The sequence below is a fragment of the Ambystoma mexicanum genome, chromosome 1p (genome assembly GCF_040938575.1).
Source record: "Ambystoma mexicanum isolate Mex_15411 chromosome 1p, UKY_AmexF1_1, whole genome shotgun sequence".
NCBI lineage: Eukaryota > Metazoa > Chordata > Amphibia > Caudata > Ambystomatidae > Ambystoma > Ambystoma mexicanum.
In genome coordinates, this window is record NC_090921.1 from 318,435,445 (window position 1) to 318,455,236 (window position 19,792).

The window sequence follows — 19,792 nt, forward strand, 5'->3', positions numbered from 1 at the left end:
GAATTGTCATTGACAACAAACGTTTATTAAACTTATCTGGGTCATTTAAAAACAGTTTGTTTCATTCCTTTTCACAGGTGGTACAGGCTGGTGGCCTATCGTTCCTTTACATGGTGGCTTCACGGGAGGCTTGGACACCGCGTTCGAAAGAGTGATACCCGCCTGTGCCGTTCGTGCCATTAGAGAAACGTTCCCGAGTGACAGCGGTCAGTACAGGGGATTTTCTCTCGCTGTGCTGCAACCTGACCTGTATAATCTTTAAAGTCTTGTATTTTTGTTTCATGAAAATAAGATACAAAATAAAACACCACATATATTTTAACAACGTTTGTCTTGATTTTTTAAATGAATCAAGTGTGTCTCCATTCAAGGATGGACGTCAGACATCTGTGCTCCGAATGGGTGAAGGTCTGGTTGCTGTGAAGCAGGGTGGTCACTATCTAAGCTAACATAACATATTCTCGATAATGCATGCACTTAATAACACTTGTTCAAAGTCTTTCAGTAGGTTATGTCTCTATAAAAGTCACACATATATCTATACTAACAATTACCATTGGATTATACAGGCCTTAGGGTCTTGGCCACTATAATACACTGGTTGAAGTGTGGCTCACAAGAATCTCTGGTATGTGGCATTTGTTATTGATGAGCAACAATATACTATCATTGATATAAAGGCGATATACTGTATATTGATATAAAGGCGGTTCGCGCCGGTGGATGCGCGCTGGCATGGGGGGCTGTGACGGGCGCAAACGGCCAAGGTGCCAAACTACATGTACACTTCAAAAGGTGTCCCACGCCAAGGGGCCATCGGTCACATGGCCTCCTCAGACCCCGTGTCTCCAGGCAGGCAGGCCTCCTCTGAGGCAGGCCGCCCCCCTGCAATCCACATAAGTGTGTCTCCATTCAGCAGTCTTCCTGTGCCTTATCTGCACGCCCCAGGGCCATCCATCCCACCCCCCCTCTATCAAAGTCGGTTCACACCCGGGGATGAGCGCTGGCAAGGGGGGCTGTCTGTGGCGCGAAAGCCCAAGGTGCCAAACTGCATGTACACTTCAAAAGGTGTCCCACGCCAAGGGGCCATCGGTCACATGGCCTCCTCAGACCCCGGGTCTCCAGGCAGGCAGGCCTCCCCTGAGGCAGGCCGCCCCCCTGCAATCCACATAAGTGTGTCTCCATTCAGCAGTCTTCCTGTGCCTTATCTGCACGCCCCAGGGCCATCCATCCCACCCCCCTCTATCAAAGGTGGTTCACACCCGGGGATGAGCGCTGGCATGGGGGGCTGTCCGGGGCGCGAAAGGCCAAGGTGCCAAACTGCATGTACACTTCAAAAGGTGTCCCACGCCAAGGGGCCATCGGTCACATAGCCTCCTCAGACCCCGTGTCTCCAGGCAGGCAGGCCTCCCCTGAGGCAGGCCGCCCCCCTAATACCACGACATACATACGTCATTCATTCACAAACACACCCCAGTTTCTAATACTTTAAAAACCACTCGATATGTCTCATGAGAACATCTTTGTGCTTTGCAAGTCAAATCTTGAACGTGCTACCTGGGAAACACTGAGATCTATGCTAATCTGCTCGTCGTCGTGCTATCCGTGAACTTCTGTGACCGCTTCGAGCATACCCATCAGTGCGCTACCTGTGGCCACCCACCTATTCTCCTGCAACATACTGCTCTGCTTGCTGAACCCAACAGTTTGTTGGTCAAGGTAAGGCCATGTATCCTGGATATATTTCGCAGATTTTTAAATTTCTATCTATTTTCGAGTAGAGTACACAATAGTGCTATGTTCATTGGTATTGACTTGAGTTTCCATTGCTATGCTATCAATAGATCTATTTATTTTCATCTGTGACTATTGTGATTGAATTGCATCCTTCGGGGGTCCAGTCAATAATGTTAGCATGTTTCCTTCTCGTGCAAGACAGAACATCCAAGGGACGAGTCACATGTTCAGATTTCAGTCACATCAATTATACATTTCTGCAACTTATGCAAATACTAAGCAGCACATAATGAACTGGTATAGTTCCTGCGACCAAAACAAACCTTGCATTGATCATTGTATGATTCATTTACTTTTGTATCAAATCTTTACTCTTGAAGATTGTATAATAATGTCGATATTTACTTTTCAGATTTATCAACAATGCCTGCCTGTTAGATTAGCGGCTGCCCTTTAAAGACCCATGCGAAATCTGAAGGAACTACAATGCATGTATTCCCGAAAACTGTTGATCGAATAAGAGAATGGGTCAGACATTGCGGATATCCACTGGATGAGCTGGAAAGTAGAGTCCAACAAGTCTTAGAGGACAAGAGGGGTGATCGATACCGCATCTGCAGCCGGCACTTTTCCTTGGAAATGTACACAACTTCTTGGGTAACAAAGAAGAATAAACGGTGAACGACACGGAAATTGCGCGAAAACGCTATTCCCACTCTATTCGTCCACATTCCGCCACCGGTGAGTAAAGTGTCCGGATTTAGCTTTAGGCCTTGCGGTTGTGTCTGGCCGAATGGATTAATAGATATTGTAGGTGTTCTATCCCTTGTAGTAATTTCGATATTGATATGAGTGTATAGTTTTTTGAATAATGACATTTATCAATATATTCTTTTTCGATTTCATAACCCACAAACGCAAAGTATATATATATGGGGACAGGGAACTGTGCTGTATTGAGCATTTTTCAAGTATTCTGTCGGCTTACATGGCTATTTTTAATATTGGCATCTCATTATCAATTATTAATTGACCTTTACAACTTCTTGACTATCCCTTGAATCTGAAGCAAGAACATTCTACATCCTTGACGTGGTCGCAGTTATCAACCACTTCTAGCGTGTATCAGGTAATCTTACTAGGCTAATCCGCTACATACTTGTTTTATGCATGTCAAGTAATAGTTTTATTCTATCGTGTAATTATTTTACCGAATGTTCGGTTACTGCTTTCCAATTAATATACACCTTAGTTATCGTCTACAACGTTTCTAGATGTTCCTCACCAGCAGGAGGTATGGATATTGACAGCTCCATCGAGCGTCATCATCGGAGCTGGAATTCTTGTCGTTTGATTGTTCTACACAATGTTTCATTCGTGGTTAGCTGTTGATACGTACCTGTGCTGTCGACCCCAGGTGTATGTTATGTTTTCACAATTGTAATCCTCACTAATGCAAGTACTATGTTTCAGGCAGTTGATGGAGCGTCAACCCCTGCACTTGATGCAGAGCCTGACATTCAAGTATATGAATTGGCGCAACAGCTTTCGGAAGTGCGCACTACATTTGCAACATCCATAGATATTCTTCAGCAGCACGAGGTATGGATAATGACAGCTCCATCATGCGTGATCATATAACGTGATTCCATTTGCTATACTTTCTTCCCTATTAACGCAAGTGCTGTGTTTTCAGGGAGACGACGGAGCTTCCACCACAATCACAACATCTCATTTAGATGATGCAAATGTAAAGGAATCGTTGAAATAAGTCGATGAAATGTGATCATATTTGGATTTTCCTTGATTCTTTTGGACAATGCATCATTTGCGGTTATCTCTTTATATGTACCTGTGCCGTCGACCCCAAGTGTGTGTTGTGTTTCCATGGCAGTCCATGCAGAGCCAGAGGTATGGATACTGACAGTTCAATCGAAATAGATCACTGGTCGAATACTTGTCCTTTGATTGTTGCACACAATGTTTAAATCGTATTTGGCTATTGAGATGTACCTGTGTGTTCGTCCTCACGTGTGTTTTATGCTAACAATATTTTGATAGATAGTAATGAAAGTACTATGTTTCAGGGAGACGATGGAGCCTCATTCCGTGCTGTCTATGCGGATACAGAAAATATAGTCCTTGCAGCGCAAGAGGAAGGGAGGAAATGCGGAAACGAATCGGACTACAGCGTGCAGATGTTGAAGGTCGAGTCAAAAGAGGTTAGTTACAAACAGTTAATAACTTTAAAAAAATGTTTGTGCTGGGGACTATTTTATGTTTTTTTCCAATCAATTCTACTACACTCCATCTTGTGTTTAAACTTAACATCCCTTTTCCAATATCTCCTCCAGTTACCCGTGGGTGTCAGAACTATACACACAGACAGTGAAGTGAATGAGAGATGTGGCTTGCCAGACCGTGTACACTATGGAGGAACTATTAATTGAGGCGAGGTGTGTTCAGGCTCGAGATGCTCATGTCCAATGGCCAGAACATGAATTAATTGTGTTTGGAGACTACAGCAAAGTTGCATTGGACCATAACTACAGTGCGACCGCACCACCACAAGAAGATGTTATTGAATGTATTGAAGATAGCTCTGAAGTAGTTGCAGATCAATTTACACAATCTACACACGCCAAAAATTTGCCACCAAAAACCTGTCGACATTGTTGTGTTCTCCCATCAATGTTGAAGTAATAGATGTTGAAATGACAGTGAATGAACCAGCCGCAGCATCCATAGACGCACCAGAACTTGATATCAGCGATATTACTTTCCAATGTTTTGAAATCTCCACAACGTCAAAGGCCGAAACAACGTTGACGCCGGATGACAGTCTAATGAAAGAGAGCAAATACATTGTATTCGACAGTTGTTTGATGGAAATTATAAGTATGCTGAAATGTGTGTGTTCCATTAGAGGGAAAGTATGTGGGAAGCCATTGATTAATGTGACTCGTCAAATAAAAGGCAGTAACGTCAAAATAAATGCCACCTGTAGATTAAATCATAGGTTCTCATGGTCTGCACAACCAATGCTGGGGAAAATGCCAGCAGGCAATCTACTGTGTGCAGCTGCATCACTTTTTAGTGGCTCCAGTTTTAGAAAGTTAGAGGCTTTCTTTCAGTTTGTGGGACTCCATTTCATTTCTAAAGCGCTGTACTACACATACCAACGTGATTATCTGTTTCCGGCCATTAGTGATGCTTGGAAAATTTAACAATTGTCTCTAGCAAGTACATTCGAAGGCAAACGATTCAGGCTAGCCGGCGATGGACAGTGCGATAGCCCTGGATTTTCTGCCAAGTACTGCACCTACCACTTTCAGGACATGGATAGTAAGAAAATTGTGAGTTCGGTGGTCGTGCAGGTAACACAATGTACATCCTCAGTGGCCATGGAGAAACTAGGTTTTATAAAATCAGTGGAATATCTACAATCGAGGGGAATGCACATCGACCTCATAGCCACGGGTAGACACGTTTCAATTGCCAAGACAATGAGAGAGCAGTTCCCACATATTAAACATCAATTTGATGTATGGCATCTTGCTAAATCAATCCATAAGAAAATCTCGGCTGCAGGGAAAAAAAAGGTTTTGAAAGTATTTTGCACTGGTCACATTCTATCACCAACCATCTTTGGTGGAGCTCAAAAACTTGAGGGGTCAGTGGAAATACTACTTGAAAAATGGCGGTCACTGCACCACTGTACCAACGTTCACCGCTGGACAGCAAATGAACATTTCCACCAATGTGAACATAGCCCGTTGTCCCCAGAGGAGGCACGGAAGAAGAAGTGGTTGATTCCATCTTCACCGACACACAAAGCCGTTGAGAAGATTGTTTTCGACAAAACTCTATCAAGAGATTTGAGAGGACTGACAGAATTCTGTCACACAGGAGATTTGGAGGTGTTCCACAATATGTGCCTAAAGTACAGGCCAAAGCGCTTGCATTTTAGCTTTCGGGGCATGAAACAGCGCACTCTACTAGCGGTCTTGGCCCATAACCGCAATGTCGGACGTGAACAATCTAGGACTAGGGGTAAAGTAAGGATGCCTCGCTACACTAAGGTGTTTCCAAAACAAAGTAAGCAATGGGTGATCAAACCAGTCTATGATGAAATGCAGTTCGACTTTGTGAAAGGCCTTACTTTTGCTGTGTTAGAGAAGCACAGATGGAATTTTGGACGTTTCTGTGCAGAGCAGTGATCCATTGCCACCGAACATTGCGACTGTGCCATGCCCACCCGATGCACAGCTGATTGTGAAGTACAAATCCCGGTTTAAATAATTGCAATACGATAGTCTTTTTGTAAATAAATGTTATTGTACAGTGTACCCGTAAACCTAACCCCTAACTTCACAATCATGGGTGGCGAACAAGCTGGGTGTCATTTTTGAATTCTCTCTGTTCACCTCACATATGTGTATGTATATATTTTTCTCATGTCTCATCTCATGTAAATGTAAATGCTGCGCACTGTTAACGGAGGGGAGGCTTGCGTATTGCAAATAATAAAACAAACAATAAATCTCACTTTTAACTTAACTCCTGTGGTACTTTATACTTTCCCTGACCTTCCGCCAAAAATTAAATGTCTCAATTTGGGCTGCAAAGCTCGTAGACAACGGGGACAAAATTGGGGCACTTAGAACGCGCCAGCCAAGCGGGCCGTGCCATTTGGAGAGAAGCCAGTTCGCATTTGCACATTGAGGCGCACTACATAGACGAATTCTAAACTTCAAGTTCTCATAGATGCCTATACTACGTGATGTTGCAAATAAAGAATGCGAAGGACAGCGCCCAGATGAGGCCCACAAGTCGCACTGGAAGTATAAGGGTCTATTGTTTTTTGACCTTGAGACAGGGACCATGCCGAAAGAACTACATTTGAAGGGAGTGCGCAATAACGTAAGAGACGATAAGGCAGAAAATTCAGAAACTAGACCGAGTTTTAGTTGTAGGTCAGTATACGAAAAATCATTGTTAAGAGCACGGTCCGTTTTACAGACTGCATTACGAAGAGACACAATGGAAATTTCAAATATAATGTAAGTAAATCTTTACACGCTTTTATACCGGAATGAAGATTTAATGAATGGATGCATGAATAAATGAATGAATGAAGAGCTAGCAAAAGCAAGTAAAACTGTTCGTAGTGGGCACATGGGCATGCAGGTCCACTGGTCTCACCGATCTCGCTCCATGGCCCAGCCACTTTTCCCTGCACTACGGGACTGTCTCTGTATCCTTCAGCCCCTTCTCCCGGCATTTACCTTGCACTTGCCACCAGCTTGCCCTATTATTTAATTTGTATTCAACTAACCTTGTACAGCCCATCCCCATGCGCGATCAGAAAGACACCTGGCCTAGTAGGATCGTTGTCTGTCTGCCCTTGTTCCCCACCTACCTCGTCACGCCTAGTAGAGTATAGGCGCGTTACAAATGCCATATCATATATCATATCATTCCTCACACATGTAGACTGTCATTTATCTTTGTGTGTTGGCCTCGATTTATCTCGTTACTTTTCGCATTGATTTTAGAGACAAACATACTCCATTGAACTACCCTTGCAAGCAAATGGTTTCTGATCGGCCGTAAAAAATTAAATGAGTAATATTAATGAAGTTCGGCTAGCGAGACTAATTATCAATTTTTTTGTTTTCATAACAGGTATTTGATCCCTTACTGCCGCTGCCATCTGTTTGAGACACCGGCGGATGGATTCTTCAGCAGACACCTGCAGCTTCGTGTCAACAACTGGAGCACGATCACCATATTATGGGACGATCGTCAAGGGCCCACATGCCCTTATGCTATACTAGTGCCTAGTTGATGGAACAGCCTTGCGGTTCACCGCGCTTCCAAAGTGATTCTTTTTACGAAAATTAACACCCTGTGTACCATAAAGGAACACCGCGTGACTCAAGATGAAACGGAACAGTTATTGCGGATACAGATAAAAGAAAATAAATGGCTTACGGAGTTCATATGGCAATTGCTGAATATTCTCTAAACATTTTAATAAATGTACTTTACCAAATGTACTGTGTTGCTGTTTCATTGTAAAGTACAGTTTCATATTCCGAATTGTGGCGCGCTGTGTTGTGAGTTGATCTGTGTTGATTTCCGGGTTCTGTGTAGAGTCGCGCAGAAGACGACTGGGCGCGTTTGCCTACGCAGCACAGTAACGTCACGGGGAGCGGCGGGGAATATGAATGTTTTGATAATGTCATGCTCAGGGGCGGGGGAATTGATTTAGTGCCGCAAAAGCAGGTCTGCCAGGGCGATCGGGGAAAAGATAGGATTATCAGAAAATGGCGGCTCCCTGGTGCTTGTTTTCGCGTGCGTTTAATGGACGAAAACTCGGGTAAGGTCCATAGGAAAGTTTTCTAAAATCGAGCCACTTAGGCTTGAAAAAACATGGCCGACCCGTTGGGACAATAAAAGATTTTACTAGACCATGCCTTTAAAGAGATCTACATTGCAAGTCAAGAGCCCGGCTCTTTGCAGCCCTTAGTGCTGGAGACTTCTGTGCTAGATCCCCCAGCCAATCTATGTACTATATTATTTAATAATGGCAAAAATCAGACAAAGGATAAACCTATTAATGAGGGGTTACTGGTGAAAAAAGTTTCGTTACAAAGTCGCAAGTCAAAACCATACCAAAAACATCTACACTCGCTGCAGTAGCAGCAAGAAAGAGGAGAGTTATAAAGGCAATTGCTCAATCCAAACAGGTGAATGAACAGCCAAAGAAATATCAACCCCTTGATGACCTTGTAGCAGTGTTAGCCAGTCGGTTTTATTCGGCGCCTACCAAAATTGTTAAAAATCAGATGATTACACCAAAGGTAAACATTCCCCTAGTCAATCTGAACAAAGAACCTAGTATAAACAAATTGGATGGTCACCAGTTCAATCAAGGTTAAGTACTGACAATGAGGGCTGCATCTTCTATGCCGCATCCTGAGCACTTACAACCACTTTATAATTCAATACATGAATTACGCAAGGAAATTAGTTTCTCTTTTGCGGCCTATGTAAATGAATATCATAAGATAAATCAAACTGATACTGATGGGACAATTGATAGGTTTGGGTGCGGTATACAGCCGGTTGTGATTATGACACAAGGTCAATCGGCTTCTAAGGTGTCCCATAGGAAGCCAAAAAATTGCCAAAACTAAGGGACAAAGACGGGAGCCTCATAATGTGGAGGCCAATCCAAGTCTGAATGGGGAGCAACAGACATTCTCAGAGAAATTTGCAGACAAATGATGGGCCGCATATAAAAATCATCATTGTCTATTGATTAAATGTAGGCCCCACCCCTTCCAACGGTATGATCTAAATCAGACAAGTATCTTGAATATCTGTCTAGACATACCCGCCCTGGAAAATTTGAGATCCTCTGATATTAGATTGGTTGAATTTATAGAACCACGAGGGTTGGGCGAAGTGAGGCTCTGGAACACCTTATGGTCAGCTGGCACTGCATTTTTCAACCTGGACTTTATTATAAATTAGGATATCTCCTCAAATGTACTAATGGGCAAAGTCCAAGTCCTGCCAAGCTTACGGATAGATGGCTCCAAAAAAAACCAGGGGGGTCACGCAATAATAATAATGGGAGCTGCACCATGGCCAAACCAAAACCAGGAAGATGGATCATAACAATCCCAGCCATGTGATATGATCAACCTTATCTCTTGGAATACTCGGGGGCACCGTCATTTTGTTAATACGAAGTGTGAAGATCTACAGAACTATGATTCATAGTATTCCAAGAGACGTGGTTCCGATTTGCCTCCATATGGGACTTATATTATATTTATACAACACCAGCTATAGAAGCCCCCCCAAGGTCATCCATTGGTGGGTCTTCTTATGGCGTTCAGAAAAGATGCACTTTAAAGTCTTTAGTGTACCAACTTTATCTCCCTGTTTGCAAGCATTGAAAGTACAACGAGCATACACGATTTCCATTGTTAATATCTATTGGGGCAGAAAACATTTGTCTGTGGATGACATTTTTCATGAACTACAGTCCATTCTTGACAACCTAATACTGGACATGACCATCATGCACACCCTAATTATGTGGGATTTAAACATGCATTTGATGCCTAATGCTAAAATTACTAAAATCATGGAGGAACACAAATGGTTAGCAATTATGGATGATCGCAATTATGTTATGTTAAATGGTACCATTCAAGGAGATATTCCGCCCCGCACGACATGGCACAGAGATGGCCAACATGCCATCTTAGATTATATTTATGTAAATATTCATTTTTTGCATGAAATAAGGTCTTTAAATATTAAACCATCTAACAAGAGTGACCATGACCAATTAAGTTTGGTATGTGATTGGCCTCCTTCCCATACAGAGATCCTGATTAATCCTTGCATGGCGGACTTAAATGTTAACAATGCTAGAACTAGAGTAACCTTGAACGATGAAAAGTTACTTAAGTATGGAGAAATATTACATGCCTCGTTTCGGAGTTCCAATAGCTATCCCAACACAAGCTATGTTGAGTCTATGCAGGTATTCAAGTCCACAAGGGTGAATGATCGGCAAAGCCGTGGTAGTCATGTCCATGCTTTTGATTATGAGGTTAAACTCGGAAAAAGAGAATTAAGGAAAAACATACGTGATGTGAGAATGTCTGGGAATAAAGAAGATCAGATTAAAAGATTTAAGAGTGCATATACACATTAGCAAAGAGGAAGACGAGCCATTCAATGCCAACAGGATAGTGAGTCCATGCTCAAACACATCATGCTGAAATCATCGGGTGGCATTTGGTGCTGCTAAATGGATCTATTCAACAGATCCTGTTTTACAAATTAACCACATCACTGAAGAAGTATGGCGCGATTATTATGGCAATGCCTTTCAATCACCCTTTAATGGTCTTAGCTTTGAAATAAATGATTCACATCAGCAAAATAACTTGGAATTTGATGTGACTGATATTCAATATCATATAGCCAAATTGAGTAATTATAGAGCAACCGGCCCGGATGGGCTTCACAATTCTATGCTTGAAAAAAATCCTGACGCATGGGCCCACATATTGCATGTAATATTTAGGAATATTATAAATACTGGCTTTGTCCCCTGCTCTTGGAAAACCTCCATAATACTGCCTATATTCAAAAAGGGTTCGCAAATTTGATCCAGCCTCTTATAGGCATATTGCACTTCTGGATTGTCCAGGCAAGATATTTGAACACCTGATATTGGAAGAATCTAACACCTGGTTGGATGCAAAATATCTTTGTGATCCCTTTTAACGGAATTTATGCCAGGTTTGGACACTGCAATAAACCATATATCATTATATCTCAACATAACCAACACAATCAAGCCTTGTATAGCATTTATTGATTTTCGATCGGCTTTCGATCTAGTGCCACGAGAATTATTGTTTAAAAAACTGATCATAAATGTCCTTGGTCTATAATGAAGTGGATTGTAGCATTGCACATGAATACTACAATTCAGGTTCGCTTGAGGAACGATGGATATTTTACAGTCCCCATTGAAACATCTAGAGGATTAAAACAAGGTTGTTGCTAACCTCTGCTTTATTTGATTTCTTTTTAGTGGATATAGGCCATATTTTTAAAGGTCTGACTATGGATCCACCCAAACTACAGGGGTCGGCGACAAATTGGCTTTTATATGCAGACGATATGATCCTCACATCTAAAACACCATCTGGGCTAAGAACACTATTGAATGTTCTAGATAAATATGCCATTGCAAACTGCGTTCAGCATTAATACTGGAAAAACACAATGCAGTTTGGTAAATTAAATCAAAAATAATATCAATGGCAATTAAAAAATACTACACTTCAGTCTGTTAGGACATATATTTATCTGGAAGTTTGTGCCCATAATAAACATAAGCCATATGAGGAGCATATGAAAATTAAACAGACTGCAAATTCTCAAATGTGCATATTAAGAGCTAAATATTGTAAGTTTTCAATATCTCCATTAATGATATATTATAAGCAAAAACTAGTGCCAATAATACTGTATGGTGTAGAGACAAGGAAATGTCAGCCATATGAATATTGGTCGAAAGGGGAAGGATCTTATTGGGAAAAAGCGTTAATACTTCCCATGTCTGAATCCATGGTTATTATCCGACATGAATTGGGACTTATATCCCTGTATGCCATGTACAAATGGAAAATGTCAACTGTACAGGACATTTATTATTCTGGGAAATAATAACGGTTTGTTATGAATAATTTCAAAATATCTTAAACAAGGAAATGAGGACTTTGTGAAGAGTTGGCGTAAATTCGCACTCAAATCAATACAAGGAGCTGGGATAAGAGAAAGAATGTTAATTGAAAATCCTGATAAAGCCAAGCAAAAATTATGGATGTCTGATTGAATCAAAACGAGATCAAAGTGCATGGAATTACTCATTTCAAACAAATCCATTCTGTGTAAAAAAACATGGTCAAGTGGGAGCGTATTTACAGCGTTCCCCCACCCCCACACATCGGGCAGATTATGTAAGATTTAGACTGAACAACTGGCCTACTAAGAAGATTTTGATAAAATGGTAAAAGATACCAATACAGGCCACAAATTGCAGATTTTGTAATGAATACCCAGAAACGTTAAAACATTTGATGGTTGAATGTGGTAATCTTCAGGAAAAGAGAATTGTTTATTTCAAAAGCTATTTTTCTGAGTAAAAGAATTTAACAGAAGAAGTCCTGTGGTATGAACTATTTCAAACAAATAGAAGATGCGTCTCATATGCGATTGTTGGATATTTAAACAGCTTGAACCTTAAAATGTACTGATAACATCACTTCTGTACAGTAACTGGAGAAAACATTGTCATCCAGCCTCTTGATGAGACAATTCCTTTTCTTTTGTTGATTATTTTAATTTATTTTGTATGATTTATTGATTCTGGAAAATTATAGAATGTTAAATTATAAAGTATATTATGTGTTGTAATGATTGATATTTTGAATATTTATATATTTTATTGAAAGATAGGAAATTATCCGGTCAAAACAACAATAATAAACATTTTAAAAAAGAAGAAACCGAGGAAGAGCTTGAAGAGGACGGCTGCTTCAACGCCTGGACCGTTGATTTGCCCGGTGAAGCCCTGCTGCAGGGCTGAATCGCCAAGTTCGCATTGACAGAGAAGCCCTGCAAGGACGACTACTCCCTTTGAGTTGGTGGGACCAATCGACTCCCAAGTAAGCTACCTGGACACCCATCTCTGAGCTGGTTGAATTTCCTCAGAGTTGCTGCTGGAAACCATAGAGACAGGGGGAGTGACACCAGATTGTGTGCGTTGCTTGTAAGCTGGCCTAAAGCTTTTGGAAGATCCTCCAGACTCCCACAAAGCCGAACTAACCAAGGCTGACCCCCCTCAGTTGAGTGTGGGACCTCAGAAGTGAGGGAAGTCCACCTTCACAGCCAGGAACCGCACTTGTTGCTATTTGCTGTACCATAAGGAGCTGAAACGCGAAACAGCCTCAAAGTAAAGTTTGCCTGTTGCCAGCTTTGACGGTGCCAGTACAGTGCAGGAGTTCCTCGACGTCCTCCCTCTTGTCCCCACGACTGAGGCCCAGGAACAGTGAGATCTGTAGAGCTGTACAGGAACAGAAGTCTTCAGCTGCATCTTTTTCTTCTTTACTAAGGTACTGTAAAACTAGCCTAAGAGAACTTACCTCTTACTGTGGAAGTGCTTGTAACTTCTGCAACTCACAAGTCTAATCAGCCTGTGGCCCTACATTTGGTTTTTCTCTTTATCAAAGACCCATAAGAACTTGTGCAAAGACTTCCATTTACTTACCTGAAGTGCTTCATCCTATACAACGACTTTGGCTTATTGACTTTGGCTTAGCCTATTGAATTGAATGACTCTTCTTAGTGATATCTGAAAGTATTTGCCCTACTTGGGAACATTTGTAAATTTCTTGTCTTCTAATAACTTTTGCCTTTACTTAATTTTAGAGAATATTCCGAATGCCAACAGTAAGATATTAATGTCCCCAGCACCCGTGTTACTGAAGTCACCTGTGGGTGTAGGTTGTGTCTTTGGATCCCAAAAGGGTCTTGTCTGAAATTCAGAGTGTACAGTATTGAAGTTTATTTGTGTGTTACTGTTTAAATTGCTCCCTTATGAAGACTTTTTAACTGACTGATAAATAAATTAATTGTTTATGCAAGAAACCTTGAGTGTAAGTTTATTTGAATGCCTACAACTGTGAATCTTTGTGTAAATCCACTACAGCTCACATTTCCCCTCTTGAGATGAGCCTGGCTGCTCAACACGCTACCAAAACTGTGTACTACAAGCTTCTATCAAAGGTTGGGGTTGCCTATACCTGTAGCCATAGTTGTTTGTAGTGTTCATGAGGGTACTGCCTTCAGACTTTGCCCAACTAAAGGCAACACTACTTCTCCTTTGAACCTCTGTGACGTCAAGCCATCTTGAAAGAACTGCCTCGCCCTCAAAGCCCAGCAGCAGCTCTTAGAAGCCATGGATTAGAATTGCTGTACAAAAACTGCTTAACATGATATGTCCAATATAATGCTTTGACTGCGTTTTCTGACATTGACCTGTGAGGTACCTGCTCACGTTTGTCTAATTTAGTTACTATTATGCAGTTTGCTGTAGTACTTGGGCCACAAGTACGTGGGTGCAGCTAACACAGAATGACCCGCGTTCCTGCATTCCTAAACTACCATCTTCTGTCTTTCAGGATCATACAGCAGTTAGTGAATGGAATTATTGCACCTACAGCCATGCCAAACCTCGGAATGGGACCCTGGTGAGTCGCAGGCTGCTGACACCAGTCAGAGGGGTCTCTGCTGAGACACCTCTGCTTTTATTAACCTTTGCTCATCTCCTTCCTCCTCCAGGGGAGTCCTGCATTCAAATCCGATGGATTACGCTTGGGGGGCCAACGGCTTGGATGCCATCATTACACAGGTGAGGCTTGCTTTGATACAGTGTGTAAATTTGGCCCACGTTTTTCTCTAGGAGACAAGATGCCTACGTTTCGGTACTTTCTCAATTAGATGGGGCTTTTCTGTGGTTGGTTTCTAAATTGGGAAGTTGGAACCCAAAACTGAATCGTGGAATTTTAAGAAAGCACTCCCCAGCCACTTCAGCTCACATGGTATATGGCATCTTGTCCGTTCATCTGTGCACATGGGGCCCTGCTTTCTTGCTTCTTTCTATAGCTTATATTTTGTTCCTTTGGAGTTACACCCTCTACTTTGTGTCTTGTATGATCCAGGCATTGCATGATTTCCAAAGTACTATCCCACACAATCTGCTTTGTATCCTGGTCTTTCCTTCTATCACATACATCATACACTTGGGTTCCAGCCTGCTTTTCATCTTTTATGCCCTGTTGGATTTTTTTTGTGGCATTTCTGGCACTTATATGAGAAAAAAGATTAGCATAGAAGGAGAATCAAAATGTGCACTTGTCACTAAACATTGGCTATTGATGATTATTTATTGGCAAGTAAGAAATTGATTTGTGTTTATGCGTAGAATTGGGGTGGTTGAGTGAATTTTTAGGTCTGGCTATTAGCATGGAACATGAAATTTGTACCCTGGTATTGAAAGTGTATCTGGGCTTGGCTCTTTTTTTCCTGGCATTTATTTCTATTCATTGGTAAACTGGAATCTCATTTCATACACAAACATGGTACATTAGAATAATGTTGCTGTCGACGTCCCTAGTCCGGGGTGACTTTGGTGCGATCCAGATGGTGGGTGAGTAAGATAATGGTAACATTAATTCTGATGCCTGTTAATCTGTTTAGAATCACATGCTCTGCATATGGTCCGACATCCAGTGGTAACCGCAGAGTATTGCATGTGGTCTTTCGAAGGACCGAAGGGGGACGTCGGTATAGGCGTGTCTGAAACACTATCCCTATGGTGACGTGTGTAGTACCCAAAATCCGTCACGCGCCGAGGTCCCTGAGATTGTTTTTTTCCGCCCAGATCACTGGTCGCCCTATAGCGGAGCTCTTCATGAGACATTGTTTACCTTACCGAATTGTCGGTTTTTCCGTGTTAAGTCACTTCTCCCATCATCGACGAAGTCTACGGGGGAATCGTCTACGGCTGTGGGTTCCGACGCCTAAGATTTGGCGTTCAGACTTCCACGTGGTCGGGCCTTCCGGCTGACCTACACAGTAGGGAGAGTGGGCTCGGGGTTTGCCATACTTTTATTATTTCTTTCCTTTTTTCCACTGCTTTCCCTTTTGGTCTGGTCACGCTTCCCTTCTGCTATGGAAAGGACTCCATTTAGATTCTGCCCTGTGTGCAGGGTTAGATATCCGGGGAAAGACGAGCATACCTCGTGTAACGCTTGTCTCCCCCTAGAGCACGACGAAAGGCGGTGTTTGGCGTGTAAACTCCTTAAACCTAAGACCCTTAGGGAGCGCCGGTTAAAGCGGTGGGCCTTGTACGGCATGTCACGCGTGGAGCCTCCTTCCCCTGCCGCGACACCAGCCGAAAGTGACGGGGGCATGTCGGATGACCAAACGTCCAATGCGGACGTTATAGACCTTGAGGCGGACACTTCTAGGGCTGCCACGCCCATCCCCGATCCTTCCAGGCTCGACTCCGGTCTTGCTACAGGGCACACACCAGGCGACAGGGGCGTACAATCGCACCGCACCAAGCACACAACCCAAACACTGTCCTCAACGACATCGTCGAAGAAGGCGAAAGCACCAACGTGCCCGCTGGAAATTTCGGCGGTGCCCACGGATCGGTCAGGTCCGAAGCCTTCCCCGCATCCGCTGCAGCGCATGACGACTGGGCATAGCAAACAAAACAAGGGCGCTACTCCCCAAACTACACGTGCTGAAGTTTCAGAACAAGAAACTTTGATGGATTCCAAGGTTTCCAAGGCCTGTACAGGCCCGAACTACGAGTAGGCCTCTACCTGAGAAGCCATCCGCTGACCCTTCTGGAGCCGCGGAAGACATTTCTACTGCCGACACATCATCGGAGGCGTTGTCTCCCGAAGATTCGGTGACTATCCATAAGAGCATCAATAGGATTGCTACGGCGGTGGGCCTAGTACCGGTTCCGCCCACAGTTATGGGCCAATCCGCCAAAAGGTTTTCCACGGATTTGGAAGACGATCCCGAAGACTCTTACGAAGAAAGCCAGGTACCCCTCTCAAGCACCCTGAGCAGATCCTCAACGCCTTAGGGCGGAGAACATGGTTCCTACTCAGCTAGGTCCATTTGGGTCATCCAAGTGGACCACGGAGCAATTTAAGGGGTGTATGGATCAGCTGGAGCAGTTTTTCAGGGCTTCTGATCAACCTCTGCTGAAAAAAGCTCGGGTAGATCCTAACCCTCAAACACAAGATGTCCAACACCTAGATGTCCAACACCAAGTTGACTATCAAGAAGATGTCCAGATGGACACGTATAGAGACATCTATACAGAAGAAGAGGAGGCCTCTTTTCTGGACAACTATGGTGAAGATCACAGAGCAACGGACAACTGGGAGGACACCCAGCAGGACGATCACAACTCTAATATCGTTTGCCTCGACTCTCCCCCATCCACCCCGATTCGACAAGCTTCCCCGGTGGATGATCAAATGGCTTTCAACAACATGTTGAAAAAATCAGCTGCATTCTTTACAATTGCCACGCTTGAAGCCTTACCCGAACAAGATTTCGCGGAGGACATTATTAATGAAAAGCCTCCGGCAAGCCAGTCTATCCCTCTCTTGAGCTCTGTAAAGAGATGGCTGGCCCCTTCCTCACTCACACCCGCTCAGACTAGGGTTGTGAACCCAAGGGTCAAAAAACTTTTCAGACCCTCCTCCACCAACCCACTTTATATCAAAGGACACGCAATCCCAGACTCACTGGTGGTGACCAACACTCGCAAGAGAGCAGGGGTTCCCCTTGCCATGGGAGAGTCACCCCCGGACAAGGAGTCCAAAAGGTTGTATGCCTTAGGCAAACGGGTTACGTCGACGGCGGCCTATACCGTCCGGATTGCCAATAACACGACGTTCCTACCAAGCTACGTCGACGCCCAATGGAACCTACTCCAGGAAGGTCTTCAAGAGGTTCCGGAACCAACCAGAGCCAAGCTTCTCGCCATTGTCTCGGAGGGCAAACTTGCCAAACAGAATGTGGTAAAGAATACCCTGGACACCGCAGAGACAGCAGGCAGGTCTCTCGCACAGGGTACTCTCCTAAAGAGGCACGCGTGGCTGCGCACGTCGGGCTTCAGGGAAGGCGGTAGACGATGCGTTGGAGACAGCCAAGAAGGAGCACGAGACTATTCAGTCGCTGCACCATATTTCCCAGAAACCCGCTTCACAGAGGGGCAGTAATTCTCGACGGTCCTTTCGAGGACAAGCCTGCGCCGCTCAAAACAATTTTGGCACGGGCAACTTCAACTCAAGTCAAACTGCTGCAAGCCCCACTTGCTACCCCCAGAGAGGGGTCAGAAGCGCGGAAAGAATAGCGGCAAAGGCTCCAATTCCAGAGGAGCGTCAACTTCGGGTCAGAAATGACCACTAAGTCCAGGTCCCCTCCTATGTCTTCCTGGTCAGGGGGGCAATTAACATCTTTCCTCAAGGCATGGGAGGGGATAACTTCAGACCAGTGGGTCTTAAAGACGGTCGCCCGCGGTTACTGCGTGGAATTCGCCCGACCTCCACAGTTCAGACCGCCGAAACATCGACGCCTTTCATCGGAACATCTGCAGAACCTGATCCAAGAGGTGGAAGCGCTGCTGAAAAGGACGCCATAGAAGCCGTCCCGATTCTTCGGGCAAACAAGGGTATCTATTCAGTGTACTTCCTTGTACCCAACAAGGATCTCAGCATGCGTCCTGTTCTAGACCTGCACCCAGCGAACAAGTTCATAAAGCCCCAGACGTTTTGCATGGTAACACTGCAAGAGGTGATCCCATTGCTAAAACAGGGGGACTTCATGACAACATTGGATATGAAAGATGCATACTTTTCATATTTCAATGCTGCAGCGCACAGAAAATTCCTAAGGTTCGTGATTCAGGACAAACACTACCCGTTCAAGGTACTCCCCTCGGCGCCAAGGGTGTTTATCAAGGTCCTGGCAGTGGCAGCGGCAGACCTGCGCAGACTTTCAGTTCCAGTTTACCCTCACCTCGACGATTGGCTCATCACGGGGGACTCGTTCGACGTTTGTTTTTCGAACACCCAAAAAACAGTAGACCTACTGTTCAGCCTGGGATTTTCTATCAACGAAAAGAAATCCAGCTTAGTCCCCAGCCAAGTAAAACAGTTCCTGGGGGCTCTAATTCGTACGGAAGACGGTCTAGTCTTACCTTCCAGCGAGAGGGTTCAGAACATGCTCTCTCAGGTTGCTCAGTATCTAGTCAAGAGGTGACGGTACGCAAAGCTATGCGTTTGCTAGGGATGATGGCGTCATGCATATACGTGGTTCCCCACGCGGCTGCGCATGCGTCCCATGCAATAGTGGCTCAACAGCCAGTGGTGTCAAGCCAGCGGACAATGGGAAGATCTGTTAGTTGTCTTGCCAGCCCTCGTTCTCACCCCTGCAGTGGAAGCCACTCAAGACAGACGCATCTCTCACGTGGTGGGGGGCTCACCTGCTTCAACAGACAGCGCACGGAGTGTGGGCCCCACAGGTAGCGTCCAACCTTATAAACTTACTGGAGCTACTAGCAGTGTTCAAAGCATTGAAAGTATTTCAGGAGCAACTGCAAGGGAAGACAGTGCTGGTCCTAACCGACAGCACAACAGCAATGTATTACCTGAACAAACAGGGGAGCACTCACTCTCCAGGGCTATCCAAGCTGTCCCAAAACATCTGGATATGGGCTCTCAAACACAAGATGTTCCTGATATCCCAACATGTTCCAGGGGTACTCAATCTTCTGGCAGACGTACTCAGCAGAGATGTTCCTCTGCCAGAAGAGTACGAATGGCGATTGCACAAAGACATTGTATCC

At 44.0% G+C, this 19,792-nt stretch overlaps 1 protein-coding gene across 1 annotated transcript in view; it reads left to right on the forward strand.

Annotated features, from left to right (window-relative positions):
- The window catches only part of RNF126 (ring finger protein 126), a 417,384-nt gene that overhangs the window by 266,970 nt on the left and 130,622 nt on the right, over positions 1 to 19,792 (forward strand). The window contains exons 5-6 of the mRNA XM_069647846.1: positions 14,529 to 14,597; positions 14,689 to 14,758. Of these exons, the coding sequence (XP_069503947.1) occupies positions 14,529 to 14,597; positions 14,689 to 14,758 (139 nt within the window). The remainder of the gene's footprint in view (positions 1 to 14,528; positions 14,598 to 14,688; positions 14,759 to 19,792) is intronic.